The sequence below is a fragment of the Fukomys damarensis genome, unplaced genomic scaffold (assembly GCF_012274545.1).
Source record: "Fukomys damarensis isolate Sample0158 unplaced genomic scaffold, DMR_v1.0_HiC HiC_scaffold_14, whole genome shotgun sequence".
Lineage (NCBI taxonomy): Eukaryota > Metazoa > Chordata > Mammalia > Rodentia > Bathyergidae > Fukomys > Fukomys damarensis.
The window spans coordinates 35548433-35571644 of record NW_022900926.1 but is presented as its reverse complement, the minus strand read 5'-3'; the positions used below and the strand labels follow the sequence as shown (position 1 = coordinate 35571644).

Below are 23212 nucleotides of genomic sequence, written 5' to 3'. Positions count from 1 at the left end.
TAAGTGAAAAGAAATTCAGCTTGTGCCAGATAAAAGTGAATAGCTTTTACCTGATCAAAGTCATATAATTGTTTACTTTGTAATATTTACACTTTTACTTATTACCTAACTAGATCAAATGTTTTAGTTGCATGCATGTAGTCTTTTCTTTCCTTCAGGCACTCCTGGCACTGTCTAGTGGAATCAAAGAAAAGTTGATGTTGCAATCTGGTTTCCTGTAGCCACTATTTATCTTTTTAAATGTTAAGAGAGATTTTTTTCCCTCTTCTGTCGCTAGATAGAATTCAGAGCCTCTGGCATGCAGTGCAGGTTTTCTACCACTGAGTTATATTCCCAACACTACTGCTCATTAAAGTCATAAAAGATTTTTTGTACTATACTCTAGGGATGTCTGAGAATATTGAAATAAATGTAGACTAGAGTTTGGCTTTTGATCTTTTGTTGATATCTTTGTAGCTCTATTAAGCAGTTCTTTCTTATCTATAAAATGAGTCTGTATGTGACCTATGTGTATATTGCAGAGGAACATACTTTGATTTTGAGACCCTTAAGGTTAAAAAGATTTTGAATTAATTTTATTTTAGTGGATTGAAACTTTGCTAATATTTAATAAAGTTGACTTTATAGTCTTAATTACTGTATTTCTAAAATTGTCCTGGCTAAGACTTTTCATCAGTTTTCTAGTTGAAAGATTATTCTTAACCTAAGTAGAAGTTTTTAGATAGGTTTTATGCTTCCATAGCTAGTTTTTCTATACCAGAAATAATCATAGAAGTGGAAAATACTCAGAAGGGTATTTTGCTTTATACCCTCAGGTTTCAATTTAGCATTTTATTAGATCTCAGACTATAAAAGTTTTTGTGGTATTTTCTTTTTACAGTTACATTTTCCTAGTATTGCACAAGCTAATCATTTTTTTAAAATTACAATTATCCACGCATTTTCTTACTCTTCAAACTTCACATATTCATTAATTTATTAAATGAATAAAGCATATAAAGACATAGGAATCACATCAGATCTCTAGTATTAAGTCTTAATCTTGGTAGAATAAGTTTGAATAAAAGATATGAAATGAATAATTGTTTTCTACCTCATAGGAATAGAGTTGTTTCTAAATTTGGAAATAATATTTTTTCATTGTTAATGATCTTCCTCCAACTACATGCAGTACAGTTCTGATTTCCTCACCTTTACAGAGTCAGTATGTTAAGGATATAAGTCCAACTGGATAATTTGGACATGAAATATTAAATAACCATCAAAATTATTTTAGTAAGATTCAGCCCAAATAAATACTCATTTTTATTCCACACCAGACTCACTATAACTAAAGAAGAGATAATTAGAATTACAGACTTCCAAAAGGTGGGTACATTAGCAATTTATATTAACAAAAGAAGGGGAAACTATAGACAAATATACGTGTATATTTAAATACAGGCATGTAAAATTCCAAAAGTACATACATGTAAAAAGTTCTGCGAGTTCATTCCTCCTCAAATCAGAGGAATTCAAACATTGGTTCAACATTTTGACGTATATTTTGCTTTTGGTCATGTGAAAAGATGTATGATTTTAATGTCTTGGAAATTCATATGACACTATTTTATTGTTTCTATCTCAGTGAGTTTGACATACAGTAAAAATGGTGTCCTCAAAAAATCATTGGTAAATTATTACTTCTTATTCTCACATATAGGACCCTTATTCAGTCTTTAGTTATGACCTAAAAGATTTAAAAGTTCTCTTAGTTATGTCCATTTCCACATATCAAGGACTACTTTTTTTCTTGAAGTCAAATTTTATAGGTAGTAATCATATCCAAAAGATATTTCATATATCAGTCATGCATTAATACAAAAAGCATTATAGTAGAAAGTAGAATGAGATTCTAGAAAACCTTTTTAATACTATTCTCTTACAACTTATGTTTGTTTTTCTCTATTTGCTTGTTTAAAAATAGTTAATAGTAATTTTTGCTATCGTGGGCTACTTAGCTCACTTTATTAGGCACATATTTGACTTTTTTATTCGCCTTCATCCTATTAGCATCCTAATTATGAAATAAAATAATAATTTATGTTAACTTGTTTTTACCAACCCATTCAAATTCTTCTAATTTGAGCCAGGGATTTAGCTCAGTGTGCTGCCGCCTGCCTGGCAAGTGCAAGGTTCCGAGTTTGATGCCTGGTACCAAGAAAAAAAGAAAAAAAAAAAATACTACTAATTCTTCTAATTTGAGATGGTTAGAAACAAATAGATGGAATGAATTTAAGATTAATTAAAAGTTTAAGCAAAATAAAGAGATCATGTTACTAAAAATTTAAAAATTGGTAATTAAGTTGCTAGCTTCAAATATTTTCCAGAAATGAAGACAATAGCTAAGGGATATGTTATAAATTATTAAAACTAATATAGTCAGTTTTATGGGAAAAGAAGAACTGTACAAAAGTGGGTTAAAAGTAAAAATTGATTCTTCATAAATACTAAGATGTGGACCAGTATTAGATACACTTACAACATAATCATAAGCCTTTTTGTTAAAATCATTGTGCTTACTGAAAATTAATTCATAAATGGATAAACTTTTTTGAAATCCCATAATCAATATTTGTGATTTCACATGTTTAATCAATATCAAAGAAGTCTTCAGAAAACATCATGAGAAAATATGAATAATAAATACAGTTGTTGTTTTCCATTTAGTTTTGAATAATCAGTGATCTCTCTGAAAAAGAAATTAATTTTACCCACCAAACTGGTCTCTGTTTGGTCTTTATTTCAGAGAATGAAGATTGTTTCAGATGTTTCACTGAGTACATTAATGATAATGGAAAAAAATATATATATATGTTAGAATGATTAAAAAATCTGTTATTTTCAGTGATAAGGCTACATGTACCATGATGTAAATGGTGCCTTGACAATTTGTTGTGTGTCCTAGGAAAAGTAGTAAGCATAGATATCACTTGTGTTTATTTAATTATGATGATTTATTAAATTTATTCAACTAAAATACTAAAAACCACTCTGGAACCTTTTCATGAGCTATTGTTAAGAAGTTAGGACAACCAGAATTTTCAGTTAACAGGAAAGTAAATGTACTTGTTTTATTTATAGCCTGTATTATCTGTGCTTATTTTAAAAACATCATTTTTGTAATTTTATTATCATAGCTATTATCCTGCTAATACTGATGAGATATATCCAAACTAGTATTAATAATACTTTTTTATACATTTCTGTGTCTGTCTGGTATCAGGTGACAGTAATATCTTAAAATACTTGAAGCATACCATAATAATTATATTCTTTAAATCTGAATTATATGTAAATGTTAAACAGCTGTATATATTTCTGTTTCTGAAGATGTTATTGAGCTTATTGTTACTGATTTGATTATTTGGCGGGAGTACTGTATCACTGAGCTATGGCCCCAACCCTTTTTATTTTTGAGACAAGAGCTCACCAAGTTGCCCAGCCTAGGCTTGAATTTGTAATCCTCCTCCTTTAGCTCTGGATCCTGCCCCCAGTAGCTATGATTATAGGTTTGCAAGACTCTTTAATAAGGGTTATATGGAGATCTGATTTTACTAATTAGCAAAATTAACATAGATTTTTTAGAGTAATCTTTTAAAACCATTATAAAAATAATTAGATTTTGCCAGTTTGGGCAGATTTTATTTGGTCAGCAAACATCAAGAATATTTGCCACTTGGCGAAAGGAGAAAAGTGAGGTATTTGGGTGGAGGAATGTATGGGGTGTCAAGTTTTGATTTTTAACTCATTAAGATTCAGAATTTTCCTAGGATTGTTTTTAAGTACATAAAGGAGAATTTTTGGTTTACTTTAGATCATATTACATTATTCAATCAATATTTACTACAGACACCTACATAAAAATCACTCTTGATAATAAGACACAAAAATTAATCAGATGTGAGCTTTGCTTTGCAGATGTTCATTTCCATGAAAGTAATATGTGTATCATTTTTTAATTGAGTTTATTGGTACATTTTAGGTATACAGTACAATACAGTTACATTCATTACTGGGATCTTTTACCTTTACATGACAGGTCTTGGTTCTCATTTTTTCCCCTTGTCCCTGCCCTCCCTTCACCCCCTCCTCCCCTCCCTATTTACAAACACTTTATTTCCATTTTTTCATTTTCTCATATATTTTTCTTTTCTCTTATTACCTTTCCCCTACCCTTCCCACCTTTAGCCCCTTTCTTCCTATTTCACATTGTCAGTTATCTCATTAGGATCTCACATACTATTATAGTTTTTCACACCAGAGAAACTATTTGGTATTTAATTATGTATATAAATTTAAAATACAAGATAACAAACAATTAACATGAGAAGTACATAGATATAATATTACAGGAATTCACAGGAGGGCAAGTGATTTGAAGCTGGGGAGAGTGTAAAAATTTTAATGAATGAGATATGCCTTTAAAAAATATGCCTTATTTTTTATATATTTTGTAGCTTTCACATGAAGGTTTTTGCCAAACTGTTAAGAAAAAATTAGAATTAATATTTATGTGTACCAGAGTCTATCATGAAAGATACTACACTGCCAATTGCTGTGCTGTAATGTTATCAGAATTGCTATTAACTGTATTAGTTTCCTCTCTGTGTGGTCAGCAACATAGGAACTTGGCTTAGAGGTTACCAGAGTTTTCACTTGTACTTTGTATGTGACAGTTCCATGTTTGTGACTGATTGTGTCTGTTCCTTTCGTTGTCTTCATTGTGTAGGTTCTTCATCTCCACACAATTCAGATGATGAACAAAAAATGAATAATTTTATAGAAAAGGGTATAGTATCTTAATTTTAAAGTATTTTTATTTATGTTTAATTTGTTCACTTTACTTTGAATAGATTTTGACATTTTATATCAAAATATTATTTTCAGTGAAGACCAAAAGCAGAAAGTTTTCCAAGATGGTAGCCAGTGATATAGGTAGGAAATAGAAATTTCTATTTTGTTTCTAATCCTCGCTGTATGCAATGCTAACCCTATACCAGAAAATGATCCAATGCATTGCATTTTGTATATATTAATTTTTATTTCTTTGCTAAACAATAATCTCTTGGGCTGTGTCTCTTTTAAACTTACTGGGGCAACAATTACTTAAAATCAGTTAAATTGGGTTTAAAGTTCTTTCTCTGACTTGCAGTGTGAATTCTGTTAATTTTTATTTTTGCTTTATTTTAAAATAAAGCAGGGTTCAATTTATGCTACACATAGCTGAATTTTATACTCATCAAGCTTTGAAATAATTATTTTCTTTGTAGTTTAATTTATATATTTTTATCTTCACTCAACTTCTCATATTTTTAAAACTCCAAATTTCAGAGAAATGGTTTTTTAAAAATTGACTTTTAATCTGTAATCTCTACTACTTTTGGGCTAAGTGAGAATTTTCTAGTGTCCCCCCACACCACAGATAAAAATATATTACTCCTGCTTGTTCTTGTGGTTGTGGATATTCCTTGAAATAGATTACTTAGTCCAAGGTTCTCAGAGTTTAAACCTGAAAGAAAAAATGTGCAATCAAACTTCAGGGACATAAATTAGATTTTCTTTTTTTTTAGTTACAAAAATTTAATTTTCTCCAAAGGATTTTTTAAAAGCTTGAAAAATACTATTATTGAAAAAGCATAAATTTGAATTTTTATTTAAGTCAAGTTTTAAACAGTTATTACATCTATATACCCTCAAGACTTCCATTACATAGTCCCTAACTTTAATTAAATTAAAGGAACTTGTTGGGCAGCTGGAATAACTTGACTTTTTCTCAATTCATAAAGTTCAATATATGGTTACATTTTCAAAAATTCTTAGAAGTAACATCCATGTTGTCTGCATGTTATAAATTGAGCCCTGTTTAGTCATATTAATAATGGTGGCTCTTAGCCCCTCTGGGTATTTTTTAAATAAGGTGGTTTATTCTTGGGCAAAAAGCTTTTTATTTAAAGAGAATCAATTATTTACCTCTTTGGATTTATGGTTTTCTTTTTTTAGTGAATCTGTTGGTAATAGGTAAATCATTTTATGTGCTAGCACATACTTTTAAACCTTTTTCCTTTATAGTATATTCTATTTTAAGAATATATTAGAAGGCCAGGGATTTAGCTTAGTTGTTCCACTGCCTACCTCACAAGCACAAGGACTGGAGTTCGATCCCTGATAGCCCCCACAAAAAAGGAAAACTTTAGAGGTGGGCCAAGATGTAGCTCAGTGGTGCAGCTTCCTGCCTCATAAGTGCAAGTTTCCAAGTTCAATCCCTGTTACCCTGCCCCTCCCAAAAAAATACATTAGAAGATCTTTTATTGTCACATAATGTAAAAAGTTAGAAAGGACTTTCCTACGTACATTTCACTAAATAACTTTTAGAATTCAATTATCTAGAAATTTTATTTTATTTAAAGGGACTTTGGTACATAATGAAATTGCTAAATTTCTCTGATTTTTTTTTAATTCTGAGATCTGTTTGCTATTTTAAATAAAGTGTGTTAAACAGATTCCTATTTTGTGTGTGTGTGTGTGTGTGTGTGTGTGTTTGTGTGTGTTTTAAATAGTATATGTAACTTGAAATACTGGAGCTTGACTTTTTGAAAGACTTCACTAACAAATTTGTCAGGGCTGAGCACATTGGAAGGATAGTTCACTGATAGCCTTCTTGATTTCTTTTTATGTTATTGGTGAGTTTTTATTTTTGTCATGCCAATTCTGTAGTTATTTTTTGGGAAACACGTTAACCTTACTTTTCAAAAGTATATTATTCCACAGTTATGCATTTTTATTTTTAACCTTCCAGAACATTAGTATATCCCCAGTTTTACATGTACTTTTTCTTTAGTTGGAAATCTTTAGTGTTTTTTTAATCTAAAGATTGCTTATTTTAAATATAGAAAAGCTAATGTCTCAAATCTTTCTTTATACAAGTGGAGACTGCCCATTTTTAGAGTGTCAAATTTTCATAATTGAAAATATGACATATCTCTCTACAGTAGTGAGGATCTTGTAATAAAAATTAGCATAAAATACGCTATTAAAAACATAAAATATCAATAAAACATTATAAGAAAATTTGTAGATCTTCTGAGGATCTCTGTCAAAGATTGGTGTTTTCTGTATAATGTTGAGTTGGCAAAAGTTCTACCATTAAGAACCCTTGAGTGGGCTGGGATGTAGCTCAGTGGTTCTGCCACCTGCCTCGCAAGCACAAGGTCTTGAGTTCAATGCCTGGTACCAAAAAATAAAAAGAAAAAGAACCCTTGAGCATGCTGAACACACTCTGTTTCCTGTTATCCAGTCTCATTTGCTGAGTCATGTCCCGAATTCTGAAATTATTACTTCTCTCTATCTCGATCTACTAACACTCAGCTTTTTCATACATAGTTAGGCAATGGCCTCATAAAAGAAGGCATGAGATTACACATTGGAGTGTGCCACAGTTGGAAATGGTGAAAGAGCCACATTGTATGGATGGCTGATTGATTGCCTGTATCCCTACATTTCACTTGTTCTTTGTGAGTGTTGTTGCTGGTGGTGCAGAATGCCATTCCTACTTGAAAATGTTTAACCCAAACATAATTCTGCTTGACAGTACAACTGGGATGGCTAAGATAACACCAATAACTTTTTAAAATGTAGATATTGAAGATATACTCCTAAGTGAAATAAATAAGTCACACATGTGTAAATGCCGAATAGTTTCCCTGGTGTGAATAATCTGCAACAATGCATAAGATTCTAATAAGATTACTGACATTTAGAAATGGGAAGAAAGGAGCTAAAGGTGTAGGGAAGGTGGGATGGGTAGGGGAAGAGTAAAAAGGGAAAAGAAAAAATGTGAGAGAATGAAAAGATGAAAATAAAGTGTTTGTAGATGGGGAGGGGAGGAGGGGGTGAAGGGAGGGCAGAGGTAAGGGGAAAAAATGAGAATCAAGACTTGTAGAGGTACAAGATCCCAACAATAAATAGGGGAGGAGGGTGAAGGGAGGGCAGAGGTAAGGGGAAAAAATGAGAATCAAGACTTGTAGAGGTACAAGATCCCAACAATAAATGTAACTGTATTGTATCCCTAAAATGAACCAATAAACTCAATTAAAGCTAAAAAAATAAAAAATAAAATAAAATGTAGATGTGGTTATAGTCCTCCCTGTGTACCTGGTAATCTGGAAAAAAGATGACTCATACTAAATTCGGTCCTAGCACTATATCCAAGATGTTATATTGGTACCCATCATCCAGGTATACAGTGCCTGAAAATCTACCATCCTCAAAGACACACTTGAAAATGATAAATAGAATGAACTGTGGAGTGCCCTAACTCATCCACCCAAATCTTGGCTTCCAAGATTGCTTCCTGATTGACAGCTAAAGCAGGTGAATGATTTTGATAATGCTTCCTTTCTCATATATGAGAGTAGCCTATATAGAAATGACCTTAGTATTCTTAGTTTCGCAGCAAAAATACCATGTAATACAGTTTACAGCATCTACAAAGAAAGTTACATAAGTGTAATATAAATATAGAACTATAATTTGTTTTGCCTACTTTTATCTTACAAGTTTTTGTTAGTAAAATCTTAATGACCAACATTTTCAAAATCAGTAACTTTTCCTGCACTATCCGCAATTTCTGTAAATCACTTAGAGAAAGTAAGATTGTTATCAATTTTTATTTGCCCCTTTGAAAATTTGAAAGTAAAATTCTAAAACGCTTTTAGTTATCTTAAAGTTATAAAAATAGTTCTTAAATATATTTTTGTTACAAGGTATTAAGCAAATTGAATAAAATGTGTCTAGATGTAAGCATTATCTAGTAAATTTGTAAGTACATGATTCACTTCTTCTAAAGACTACTATTTCATTATGATTTTATTTCATGTTGACAATAGATTTTTCATTAGATTTCATACTCTGACACAACCTTGTTGCATTTTGTTGCAAATTTCCATATAGAAGCCTGATTATGAAATTACCTTATTACATGAAGCTAATGATATGAAAATAATACTAGAAAGTAAAATATAGAGTTAAAATTATAGTGACTTAAAAGTGTGCTATGCCTGAACAAATAGAAATAATAGCTCCATTTAGTGGATACCTCCTAAATTGTAACCACTACACTAGATAATTTTTCATATGTCATGTATTGTTAATATAGGAAAGATCATACCACTAAGGCCCTTCACAGTTTTCCAGTTCTGAGAACATAGGTATTTAGGTTGTGATAAATTCTTAGCAAATACTAAAGTTATTTTTGAAGTCGGTTTAAATGAAGATAATGTTGTTCACTAATCCAAGTGTTATTTTCATTAGTTCTGTTTGCATGAGTTCTAATGATTACTTTTTAAAATCAGTGTTCTAAAACAGCAAAAATCCATTGTCATTTTATTCTAAATCACTAACTCATTAAATCGCTTTATTTTAAAGTAATATTAATCCTTTATTTTTCAAGAAAAGAAATTGAGTCTTAGAGAAGTTAAATGGTATATCCAAAGTAATACCCTCTGATAATGACCTAGTCAGAGCTGGAGTCTTACCTCTTATTTTACATGTGTCCTCACTGTCATGTTTCATACTTTATACTTCATATGCAAGCATTCACTTTTTCTTCCTTTTGTGGTCACTTTCTCTGATACTGTCTTCCCAGTTCTTTTATATTTATGAGTTGAAAAATAAATTCATAGAAGTCTATTTAGAAATTGTTGCCATGCAGATGTGAAGGTATGTATCAAGTAGTATTTTAAGTTATGACATAATTCATTATAAAACAAAATAGCACTGATAATTCTACAAGATATTCCCCAATATAATGTGATTGCTGAATCTGTAGAAGCTCATCATTATATTCAACCTACAAAATAGCTGTTCAAAGAATAGAAGCTTATCTTGAAAGAGAAGCTGAATAAGTGTGCAGCAATATCATTTTTACTGGTAATGTTAATATTTCTGATTTTAAAAGACATTCTTTTCCCTCAATTGGTTAAGAACTAAATTTTATAGGTAGATATTTCAAAACTATTATACAAGTTCATGTTCCTGTAACAAATCCTTTCTTTTTCAGGATGATTAAAATCTGGAGAGTATTGACATATTTTAGTTCAAATTTTAATTTTATTTATGAATGTATTTTCTGTCAAGTGTCATAATAAATATGCTTGAAAGCCTTTTTGTGTTCCATATACCAGTACCTACTGTGTGTACATTTAACTTCCTATAGAACTTTATATTTTGTCATTACTTATTTCATTAGTTTGTTAAGATACAAAGTACCATAGACTGGATAGTTTAAGCAACAGAAATTTATTTTCTTGTAGTTTTGGAGGCTAGAAGTCCAAGATGAAAGTGTCACCAGGTTTGCTTTCTTCTGAGAGCTTTCTCTGTAGCTTTCAGATGGCTACCTTTTCAATATGTTTTCACCTGGCCTTTGTTCTGTGCCTGTGCTTGCCCCTTGTTTTTTAATCGGTATTTCCTTTCTTAAAGATACGGAGTCAGTTGGAGCCTAACCTAAAAATTTCACTTTAATTTAATCACTTAAGGACCCTATCTCCACATACATAGAAATTGAGGATAAGGGCCTCCACATGTGAATTCTGAGGAGGACACAATTTAGCCCTTAACTTACAATGTTAGTAATTATATTAAGATATATGCATACTTCCTATTCTTTGGAAATTTCTCTGTAAGATATTGTAAGAAGATTGACAAAAGCTATAGGAATTCAAGAATGAAAATAACATAATGAATTATTTACTGGATAAATGATAAGTTTTCTTAATTTTCCTTTCATTTCAGATAATTAATATATGCTGTGGGTATTTCTAAAAGTCATCTTTTTTATTAAAAAAAACTTGTGCTTATTTTAATCCATTTTTCTTTCATCTCTGTGAAAATTTTAGTTTCTTACAGAAGTACAGGTCCTTTGACACTTATTTTTTTTGGTACCGGGAATCGAACTCTGGCCCTTGCACTTGCGAGACAGGCTAACCACTGACCTAAATCCCCAACCCCCCATTGACACTTTCTGTTCATCCATTCATTCATTTCTTGCAGTGTTTTTATATTAAATGCTAGACATATACACAGATACAGTGTTTTGCAAGATAACATTTCTAAATTCCTAAACTGTACTTCTAATGGTAAATAGTGGTATTATTAGTCCTAATAGCTATTAAAATAATACAAGATAAAAGACAAAAGCTTTTGCTTCTTGGTCTTATCATTCTCTTTGGACTCTTTACCATCCAGGGCTGATTTTAGGCCCTTTAACTATTCTGGTGGTTTCATTTAATATATGTCCATATAAGCATGATACTTTTGAAAAGAACAGCATTGGATCATTGCAAGTGATGAAAAAAGGAGTATTTTCATTTTATTCTAAATATTGAATTTCATAAACAATAATCAGTTTGCTTTTTTGATAACTTCGTCATAGTGTCATAATATGCTTTTTCACCTTTATGTTTTTATTATACTCTGGGAAGCTGAGGCAGGAGGATCATAAGTTTGAGCCCAGCCTGGGCAATGTAGTGACTTAATGAGGTACTGTCTCAAAATAAAAAATAAACTTCTGGGGATGTAGCTCACTGTGAAGCCCTGAATTTAATCCCCAATCTCACAGACCTTCCCCCAAAAAAATCACATTCTGCAAAAGTAGCATTTGTGGTTCTATTTTACTTTCTTTTAAAAAAATCGTGTGTAGAAAATTAAATATGAGCACAATGGGTAGAAAAACCCAAGGAAAATTATAAAGTATCTGTTTAATTTCAAACAAACAATGAGAATCTACACAATTAAGAAACCTTACAAGATTTCTCCATTTATAAAGGACTAAAAATCATCAACTATGGTAAAACTGTCAGTGGGAAGGGTGGAGTGGGTGAAGAAAGGGCAAGGGTAGGGAAAAAAATAACCAAGATACATCATGTGAAGGTACAAGATCCCATTGATGAATGTAACTGTACTGTGTACCTAAAAAGTACCAATAAACTAAATACATTTTTTAAACAGTCCTTTACATTATAGTGGCCTAAGCAGTTCTTTGCCTGAAGATTTGTTTCTTGAACATCATACATCTTTTTTGGTATTTGCTGTGGTTTGGACATGGTTTGAGAAGGTTTTCCAAAATTCCATTAAGTGGAAGCTTACTCCCCAGTGAGGCCACATTCAGAGGTAGGAGAACCTGTAAAAGGTAGGGCTTAACAAAGTAATTAAGTCACTGGGGTTCCTGCCCTCCAAAGGGATTAATGTAGTGTTTTGGAGACCTGGTTAGTTCCCACTAGGATGACTTGTTATGAAAAAGCCATGTATCCCTCTCTGGCTTCTTTCCTCACTATGTAATCTCTTCTCACACCTACTGCCACCATTAGGCCATCACCCTTCATGAATGGCAGAATCAATAAGTCTACTCAGTCTTGGACTTTCCACTTCCAAAAATGTGCCCTAACTAAATCTTTTTTTTTTTTTAAATAAAACATACAGCCTGTGGTATTTTGTTGCAGCAGTTTTCCTCAGATTTAGGAACTCTTTGCTATTGTTCCCATTCTTTATGTGCATAAAAGCTTAGAAAAAGGAGCTAGTTTGTACTTTCCAGTGACAAAGATTTTGAAAACAAGGAAGATACCAAGTGTTGGGGGCAAGAGTTGAAGAGTATACAGGTGAAGAAATGAAAAACAGTCTGTCTTCCAGGGACTCATTTAAATCCTATGCCTTCTGCTTGAAGGCCACGGTTGAATGTGAGCAATGTCAAGGGATGAAAAGAAGTTTCTTGATAAATGCATTAAACTCAGATGACAGAATAACTGGATTGGCAAGTGCTTCTGAGAAGTAAAAATGTCAACATCATAGAATCACTGGATAAAATCTATAATCCTCTCAGGACAAAACTATGCCAAAGTACAGGAAATTAGCCACAAGAGCTGACCAGAGAGAAGCTCCCCAGAGGTGGATCTGCCTCTTTTGGACCTGCCCTCCAGAAAGTTGACAGATTTGCAAATAAGTATATTCCCCAGAAGTCACAGAAGTGAAAAGATGCAGATTGTTATTCTAAAGTTCAACTTTAAACCGTAATGTTTACAGCTTAACTTTCTAGAGAAAACCATAAAATTGATCCAGATATTGGAACCTATCATTCCCAGGAATTGAACAAACATTCCAGGACTGTCACCTTTAGAGAAAAAGAGCATGAGGTGAGCTCCAGAAGTCTCCCAGCTGTCTACCTCACAGCCCTCTCCACTTGCAGCACAGGGTAGGTGGAGCCCAAGTGGAGTTGCACTAAGCCAAGGAGATGGACTGTGATTCTAGGATGCTATAGTGAATAGAATTTGTGGAGCACGCTATTAAGAAAGGAACTACTGAGATAAGAATTCCTAGAACTTTGTGAGAGTTGATGCCAAGTCTGGGAAATATTATATTTTAAGCACTTGTATTTGTAAAGAACCATTCTCATTCAGTGATCTTAAGTCGACATCTTAAGAAGTTAGAAAAACAAGAGAATTCAAAATCAGGAGGATTGAGTTACTGTAAATATCAGTAATGATCCGTTGAATCCTACAAAGAGAATCAGAAGGATGTTTAATTACTATTAATTGTTATTTCTAGTTGGCAAGATGTCTTAAACTTGTATTTTCTTGCATTGTTTTAATTCTTTATAATATATTATTTTTATAAAAATGACTTTGTAAATCTAGTTTAACTGTTGCTGATGATATGTCTGGCACACAACCACTGCATGAAATTTTTCAGGCTTCACACTAAAATGTATATGAAATGAAAGAAAAATGTAAACATTCCATACGGTAGATGATTATAGCTCAAGTTAGCAGTTCCACTTAAGACAAACCCATGCTAGATCCACAGTTCTACCACCTGTCAGTTAACAGACATTTAGATACATGCCTCATCACACAAAGAAAAGAAACCCTTTAAAGAAATATCTTATCAAAAGTTTTAATCCCAGGGATTTAAATCTCTTCTCTCATCTCCTTCCTGCTCTTCAAAAGCATACATTTAAGGGCCAGGGATTTAGCTCAGTGACACTGCGCCTGCCTCATAAACACAAAGTCCTAAGTTCCATTCCCAGGATCCCCCCCCAAAAAAGTGTTCACTTAATAAAATTCAGAAGGAAATCTAGTGATATTTTTGACAGAAACAGGTCTAGTTAATGAAAGCATGAATACAAACATTTCTAACTGATAAATTCCCTTAAAATCTATTTAAAGAAAAGCAAGCTTATAATTTGTACTTTTAAAATTATTTCTCTGTTGCATGTTTACCTGTATATTTAAATTAGTTTTTGAAATGAATTTGAAAGGTTGTGCTTACTCTTGTCCTTATTTTTTCCCCTATTTCCTTGTTTTGTGTTACCTGGAATATTACCGTAGACTTAGAATGAAGGACCAATGGATTATTTGCAAATATAATTATAGCTTATTTGTATAGTGTTGTATAATTTATGCTGTTAATACTCATTAGTAGTAACACCTATTAAATCTTTCTGTGTGCCTGGTTATTGTGCTTAATTCTTTGCTTACATCATGTTACATAGTCCACAACTGGCCTCATATCCTCAGATGAGGAACTTCAAAGTTTAGAGAGGCAAACTAATTGGCCACATAACTGATTGAGGTAGATTCAAACTCAAGTTTGGTTTGGTTTTGAATGTAGTCCTAACCACTAAATAACATCCAATTCATATTTTTCTTCCCTGATCCTTTCCTTCCCTCCCAACAGAGAAGCTTATCAAGAAATAGAGTGTGTACACATGTATGTGTGGGCACACACACTGTATATACACATTAGGCTTAATGAATTTGTGCTGATTCTTGCCATAAAATTACTTGTAGTCTAAAGGTCTTACATTCAAAGTGCAGCCCACAAACCAGCTAAATTTGCATTTTCTGGGAGCTTGTTAGAAATTTTTCTCAGGCTTTATTATTAGAATATGCATTTCAAGAATATACTGCCATGATTGGTATAAACATCCAAGTTTGAAAAGCACAAGCGAAAATAACTTGAACAAATCAGACTAGTAGGATGTATAGAGGTAGCATCTGTATCATAAATTCTAAGATCTTTATGTCAAATTGATCTACTACAGGTGCTGGGTGCTATATATATTGTGTAGATACTACTTAGCAGTCTGTGGGGATTGAGCTCAGTGGTTCTGCTTCCTGCTTTGTAAGCACAAGGCCCGAGTTTGATCCCCGGTACAAAAAAAAGAAAAAGAAATGGACCTATGCTGTTGGGTATAAACCTCTGGATTCTTTGAAATTATACACTGCTGCCTTTTAGGGTACTGTTTTTTGGATATAATGTCTTCTGATTTTAAGGGTATTGTGTATCAAACATGTGATGGCCATGTATGTGAGATCAACTAACCATAGATTTTATCTGGCTATTTTAATTTTGTACTAACACTTTTTAGAATTTATAAATTAATGAAAATACCCATTTTGTTTATTAAAGGATACTAATTAGATTAATAAAGCTTTGAGGTATTTTTTTAATGATGTCATCCTCCTTGATCCCTTTCCAGTCTACTTAATGCCTCTTTCCTAACATTGGATTTGTCATTTTTTTAGATGTGGAAGTTATGTACTATGACTGGATTTCTCTTTGTTTACATGGCGCCCTTATGGACTAGCAGGGTCTGTGCTTTAAATATCTCCTAACAGTCCAAAGTTTAACCTAGTGTATGCATTCATATATTAACAAACACATACTTTTTCAAAATTACAACTAGGGAGCCCTATTCTGTTACGCATGCACTACCACTAACATAGTAAAAATAGTTGAGCAGCTCCTAACTTTAAATTACTTCCCAGATTAAGACAATAACTGATTTTGAGGATGGAAAGTGAATCCCATTAAGTTTACTTATTAGCTTTTAATTTTTCTAATACTACATGAGTCCTATTATATAAATACTTTAATTTTAGATTAAACATGACTTTTTTGTCACTGAAATATAAATGGAAATATTAATTTATGAAGTCATGGCTGAGTCGGATATGATGTAATCAAAATTTTTAATTTGATTGTAGAAATAGGTGTGACTATTCTACAAATTAACTTTTAAAGCAATAAGCCCAATAACTGAAGGCGAGACGCTGGAAAGATTTTCTATCACTTACCTGAGCTTTGCCTGGGGCCTCTGTTGCCCTCATCTACAATATCTTCTGGAAATGACTTTTCACTTAGAAAAGTCTAGCCCTTTCCTGTAAGCCTAAGTAATAATTAAATGTTAAAATGTAAAAGGCTTCCTTGAAGTAAGTACTTCAAGGACACAAAGATACTACATCAAGTAAAGTAAGTACTATAAACTTATAAAAAGTTGGAAGTTAAGATTTTATTTCCACTCCTAATATTATTAATCAAATTTTAATTAGCATCTAGCCTTAGTAATAAAAGTATTCACTTCTATCTTAAAAATCAGTTGGTGTTAAGCAAAGAATAAACTATTCTTCAGAATTTAAAAATATACATTTTATTTTTCAGCAAAGATGTCAAGGAAATTAAGCTTGCCTACTGACCTAAAGCCCGATTTAGGTAAGTAAAATAAATATCCAAAAATATTGAATTGTCTGTGATAGACAAAAAATCAAATGATATAAAATTACTGTCATCTAGAATTTCATCAGAAATAAAGTTTAAAATGACTAAGATGTTTGACGATTAAATATCCTTTGGACTAGTTTAAGCTATTTGTAAATTGTAAATATAATACAAATTCAAGCAAACCAAAGCAATACATTTCCTCACCCCTCTCATACTCTGTATCTAAACAAAATTCAACATGAGATTGAAATTTGTGCCAAAAGAGCATGTAAGTACCATAAGCGTTATTAGTGAATAAATATATAATGTATTAGCTATCATCAGTAGTATGTTGTAGTTATAGGAAAAACAATTTAGCAGAACTCTGTAGTATCATCGATGTAAGAAAAATAAAACTTAAACAGTATAGGTTAGCTTATGTTTTGAGAATGGCATAGTTCCCTTGACTTTAAAAAATAAAAGGTATAATTTGAAACCAAATCTGAGATTTACACATTTTTTCTTTATAAAAGGTCCCAGAGTTTCATTTCACTCTCAGAGGCTCATGATTTTGATATCATTAAATGCTACTAATTAAACTAGCCTTTGGTTTTTTTTGTGTGTTTGTTTTGCCTTTGTTTTTTTAGTGTCTTAAAATCTGAGAAAGTTCATTTAGAAATACTTTTAAAATTAGTAAAAAACATAACCAATATTTAAAAGTACTGAAATTCAGAAATTTTATATATGTGTGTGTGTGTGTATATAATTAATTCACATGTGAACTCCGTCCTTTAACCAATTTATGGTTTTGCTAGCTTGTCTATATTTTAATGCATTGTGTCAGTTATAATTTAAACTATTTTATTCCTTGAATTTTCCCCTGTTGCCTAAGTATTTTCCTTCAAATTATTCTTCTGCTAAACTATTCTTCTGTGTGTGTGGAGATTGTTGGCTATTGATTGTTAGACATTGATCAAGGAACCAATGAGGTTAAAAGCTCAACTGTATTAATAGATTCAAGTTCCACCTGTGTTATTAAAGCAGCTGAGTATGTTGAATTGTCCTGTACCTCTGGATGCTTTGGTGAGTGGGATTCATTTGTGCTTATGGGAATTTGTTGTATGTTTGGCATTCTTTTTAAAATTTTAATCATAGGAGGCATACATCAAATTGTAATATACCTTGATATTAGCTTTTTGTCCCTAAGTTTTACCCCAATCAAATTGATCTTTTGGCATTATGTTTTGATCTGGAGATGTTAAGTTGCACTGTGTAAAGCTATTATGTAGAGAGAAGAGAGTAATGTATAGGAAAGGAATGTTCTAGATCTCCAGAGGAATAGTGAGAAAGTAATGATTTTGTGGTTTCTGTCAACTAGAACTGAAAGAAGGCATTAATGATGAATTTTATCTGCATTTATATCTGCCAGAAAGATCTTACTGAAGAAATTTTCTGTCATCTAAACAGAGTTTTGGTATTCAGTAATCACAACTTTCCAGTTGTAGGTTATTGCTGTTAAGGCTGTGTAGAAATTGCCTAATGGAAAATTTTACACTTGGACAGTGGCACAAATTCTGATTCTTCCATTTATTAGCTTTGTTATCCTGGGCAACCTGTGTAACTTCTTTGGGGTTCTATTTAATTGTTTGTTAAATTATGATGATAATACTTTTCAAGGTGATTACGTGGATTCAGTAAATAAATCCAGAGTCTTATCACTGTGCGTGGCACACGTTAAGCCTTGCTTAATTGTAGCAGTTTTTATTTCTGCTTTTCTTACTAGAGCGCTTAAAACTAAACATTCTATTTGTTAAATTTTCCAGTTTCTAAAATTTAAACCAGAGGGACCCTTGAAACTTAACTTTATTAGGAATAAGATAAAATTCATAAACTACTGAGAATTTCAACTTATTTTCAATAATTGTAGGTAGATGATAAAAGCAGCAACCTAGGTTTATGTAGTTCTTGCTTAATTCCTATTCAGTCCATTTTTCCATATTGATCTAGCCATAAGAGTTTTTTGGAGAATCTAATTTTATAGATAAGTCATATAATAAAAATGCTTTTGTAGTTTATGAGCTTTAGTGGTTAATTTAATCCATTAAGTAAAATAATGTTGTTTTGGCCCATGAATTATGAAACATACAGGTTATTATAAATCATCTGATGTAATTTTAATAGATACTGATACAAGTTTTTGCACAGTTCACATTGAAATTTATATTATCAAGTTTCTTGTATTGTTATTTTTCATTGTTATTGCTAGATAACAGCTAAGTATCTGTTCAACTTTTATATGTATTAAGTAAAAATTATATTTATCATTGGAAAACAAATTTAAATGTTCTATTATTCACTAAGATAGCCATCATAATTGTAAAGAGTAAATAATACTTGGAATCAGTGCCATATAAGAAGCCCATCGAAAAATGAACTGTTGATTATGGAAAGTTGTCTCATTTACATTAAGTAGTTTAGTTCATTTTCTCTTGCTGTAACAAAATGCCTGAGGCTGGGAGCCTTATAAAGTTAAGATGTTTATTTAGCTCATAGTTCTGGAGATTCAAGAGCATGGTGATAGTATTTGCTTAGCTCTGGTAAGGGATTTCTGCATATCACAACATAGTGGATAACATCATGGTAGGAGTGCATGAGAGCTATCAAATAGCAAGAGAAGAACCCAGAAAAATTCAATCTCCAAGGTGCTCTTTTTAACAACCTTCTCTAGCAGTAACTGACCTGGTTCTCTCAAAAACTACATATATCTCTTCAGAGGGTGCTACCCCTCTATGACCTAAATAATACAAATACGCCCCCCAACCCCCTTCCACATACACTGGGCCTCCTTCTTAGAGATTCCATCAGCTTTTTGCATTGCCACATGGGGCCCATGCTTCTGACACATTCACCTTTGGGGGACGCACACAGGCCATGTTCAAATCATAGCAGTGGTCTTTTCTGCAATGTCATAATCTGTAACATCAAATAGTATCTGAGGCAAAAGAAAGAGGATTTCAAAAACTACAATTATAAATTACCCTTTTTTGTTTTATTATTAGTATTTTTTTTCTTTCCAGAGGCTAGCTGTAATCACAGAATTATTATTGGGAGTAATATTTTCAATCCCAATTATTATCAGGGGAAATTTTCGATTGCAGAAAGCTTTTGGAGAATTATAACTAGGATTTGGTTGTACCTTTCCATTTAACAATACATTTTAGAACTTAATTTCTTTTTCATAACATTCTGAAATCATTTCTTTCATAGATGCATTGAAAGCAAGTGATTTGAAAAGTGACTTATTAGATGTGAGTTGGAGAAGCTTACTATGAATTTCCTTATATGCTAACGGTACCACAGAAACTCTGATTTTGATATTTGGCTACAGATCTAACTTCAGTGTTTATCAGATATCTTTTTATAAGTAAGGCCCTTTGTAGAATTCTGCAAAGTATCAAAATGACACAGTCCCTGCACTTAAAACATTTGCAGTCACATTAAAGCAGAGGATAATTCAACTCAGAAATTACTGCAGAACAAATATACTCTGAGTGCCATGGGAAACAAAGTTCTATGGCTATGTATCCAGAAAAGAGAGAAAGTATCTGTAGTTGTAAGAGTCGGGATAAACTAAAGTAGAAACTAATATAACTTTGATAGGTAGGAAAAAGATGCTAGTCAGAAAAATCACAAATAAAACCCTAAAAGTACTTAAGTAGTTATGTTCAGAGAAAATGAAAGCTAAATATTGTTTGAAAGTGTTTAAGAGGCCCATCATCAGAGTACTTCCAGATGTCTTTTTAATATGTAGAAAGTTAAAAAGAGCTTCACTCTTCTATTTCTACCTAATCATGAATTGTGTAGAGGAATGGAGGAAGAAACTCCCCCATGAGAACAAATTAGAGTGCTAAAATTAGAAAAGCAACAAGGATTACAAATGCCATGTATTCACAAATTCATTGTGATGTACCTCGCTCAGTTCTGCAAACTGGATTTATTCATTTGTATTTTATTTATATTTAAGCAGCATGGAAATTGTATTAACATAATAGTAACTTTATTTTTTAAATTAAAAATTACAACTAAATATTTGGTTTTTTAAAAAGATTTATTATTTGACCAAATTTATATCCCAAAAAGTGATATTTTATAACTTGAGCAGTCTCACAACATTTTAAATCGTTTCAGATGTAAAAGATAATTCCTTCAGCAGATCACGGAGTTCCAGTGTGACAAGCATTGATAAAGAATCCCGAGAAGCGATCTCTGCCCTTCATTTCTGTGAAACTTTTACTCGGAAGGCAGACTCTTCTCCTTCCCCGTGTCTGTGGGTTGGAACTACCCTAGGAACAGTGCTTGTCATTGCACTAAACCTTCCCCCCGGGGGAGAACAAAGACTTCTTCAGCCAGTGATTGTGTCTCCAAGTGGTATGTATGCCCTGATGCTGCACTTGGGGCTCTGTTATAGGTGGAATTAGGTGTGATTTAATTAGAAGCCTTTCCTTTTTATTACTGAATTAATCTAGAATTTTAAAATACAAAGTAAGTGTAGATAGTGATAAACTTAGGTTTTTAATAAAGGAATACATGGAACAAAATTTAAAAATTTATTTATATAGCCAGTCAAGTTTTATGTTTTTTTAAACTCTAGGATATAGGATTGTGGAAAGTGATTAATATAAAAAGTTTAAAAAATTTTTACAATAACATATTACCAGTACCTCAAAATATTATGTTCTCCAAGCAAAAGTATGTTATATACTTAGGGAAAAAAAAACAAATGTATACTTCTAAACATTCTACCCTTGGTTATTTTTAATTTCTTAAGTGTAAAATCAAAACTGTGGCTTGTTTAAATGTTGTTGTTCCTTAAGAGAACAAGTGTTTAATTAATATAAGTAGTCTCATGAGAAGAATTTAGTACTTTGTTTAATATTACTTAATTGTGCATAATGAAACATAACAAAAAAGTCTAGTAAGCTGTTGATAATGCAGTTCCAAGAAAAATTAGGTTAGGGCTTGAAACAGGCTTGGGATTGGCCTCAGAGAAAGCAGCTGAAGATGAGAGATGTGTTGTATTGGGGAAAGATTACGTAATAGCAAATTTAAAAATTGTTCTCTAATGTTCATATATTTGAAATGAGATTGCATTTTTATCAAATATATATGGAGTTTATTAAGTCTAGAAATAACTGAGAATTAGCTGGGTGTGGTGGCACATGCCTGTAATCCCAGCACTCAGGAGGCTGAGGCAGGAGGATTGCTGTGAGTTTGAGACCAGCCTAGCCTACGTAGTGAGTTCCAGTTCAGTCTCAACTACATAGAGAGACCCTATCTCAAAAAACCAAACAAAAGAAAAAAGAAAAGAAATGTGAGAATCCTGTTTGTATCACTGCTCATTTACGATCATCTAGGTGGAAACCATCATGATTTTGCTGATAAATATGTCTTATCTCTATAGTAGACTTATAATTCTTAGAATTTAGAATTAAAATGTAATTATTACCTTTAATGTTAATTTCTGAATTGTCTTTATATTAATATCTTTGATTTATTCATCCGTTAAATACCTGAGTATATAATGCATATTTGCTTGTTAAAGAAAACTGCTTTCATAATTATATTCTTACTAATCAGTTTCTTATTAGTGACCAACAAATATGTATATAGAGACAAAAAAATGGAAAGATTAAAATCAAAATGTTGACAGCAATTATGTGGTTAGTGAGACTTGAGGAATTTTTATTTTCCTCTTTTTATTATTTTGTGGTTGTAAATATTCTACAACAAACATCAGTTTGTAATAAGAAAATAGTTTTCAATAAATACAAATGGAGAGAGATTAAATATAGGTAATTTACTATAGCTATAAAAAAGTGTTTGAGATATTTCTCAAATTAGTTGAGTTTTTTTGATGTAAGAATAATTTTCATATATAAGAAGACCCTTTTCAATGGTAAAATCTTTGAGGTTTGTATTTAATAAGATGCCTATTTTTATATATGTCAGTGAGAGCTGGTTATGGTGGCACACACCTGTAATCTCAGCTACTCGGGAGGTTGAGGCAAGAGGATTGAAAATTTAGGTTGTGATTCTATCTCAATAGTAAATAGATAATAGCAAAGAATAACAGTGAATGTTTACTCCTGTAGAGATACATACGTATACTTGTTAAGAATATAGAACATATATGTTAAAAATATCAATGACATGCATATCATGTTATCTGTTTTAGAAGTGTGAGATGAGCTATTTTTCAAACAGATCAGTTTCTTTGCTTATGAACCTCAATTGATCTGCTTTATTCCTTTTTTTTTCCTGTTCTTTCTCTTTTCTTCCCTCTCTTCTTCCCTGAAAGAGAAAAGGCTGTCAGTTGCCACTCTACTTGGAAACATTCTGAAATCTTTCCAACTGTAGGACAAACATAGTTAAAGTTATTTTGGACCATTTTTAGAAAATCCACAGATTTGGAATATGTATGATCTAAAAATAGTTCTCATCCTGGCATGCTGACATACACCTGTAATCGCAGTGCTCTGGGAGACTGAGACAGGAGGATCACAAATTTGATCCCAGCTGGGCAACTTAGTGATTTAACAAGACCCTGTCTCAAAAAAAAAAAAAAAAAAAAAAAAAAAAA

General features: G+C 31.9%; 1 protein-coding gene across 4 annotated transcripts in view; it reads left to right on the top strand.

The window, feature by feature from the left end:
• Stxbp5 (syntaxin binding protein 5) overlaps positions 1 to 23212 on the top strand; it is a 179001-nt gene that overhangs the window by 128948 nt on the left and 26841 nt on the right. Inside the window, exons 20-24 of one of the 4 annotated variants that reach the window (XM_010639597.3) lie at positions 4772 to 4831; positions 4930 to 4977; positions 16534 to 16584; positions 17587 to 17655; positions 20761 to 21000. In XM_010639597.3, the coding sequence (XP_010637899.1) occupies positions 4772 to 4831; positions 4930 to 4977; positions 16534 to 16584; positions 17587 to 17655; positions 20761 to 21000 (468 nt within the window). The remainder of the gene's footprint in view (positions 1 to 4771; positions 4832 to 4929; positions 4978 to 16533; positions 16585 to 17586; positions 17656 to 20760; positions 21001 to 23212) is intronic. The other 3 variants (XM_010639606.3, XM_033763319.1, XM_010639617.3) reach the window with 3 other exon arrangements.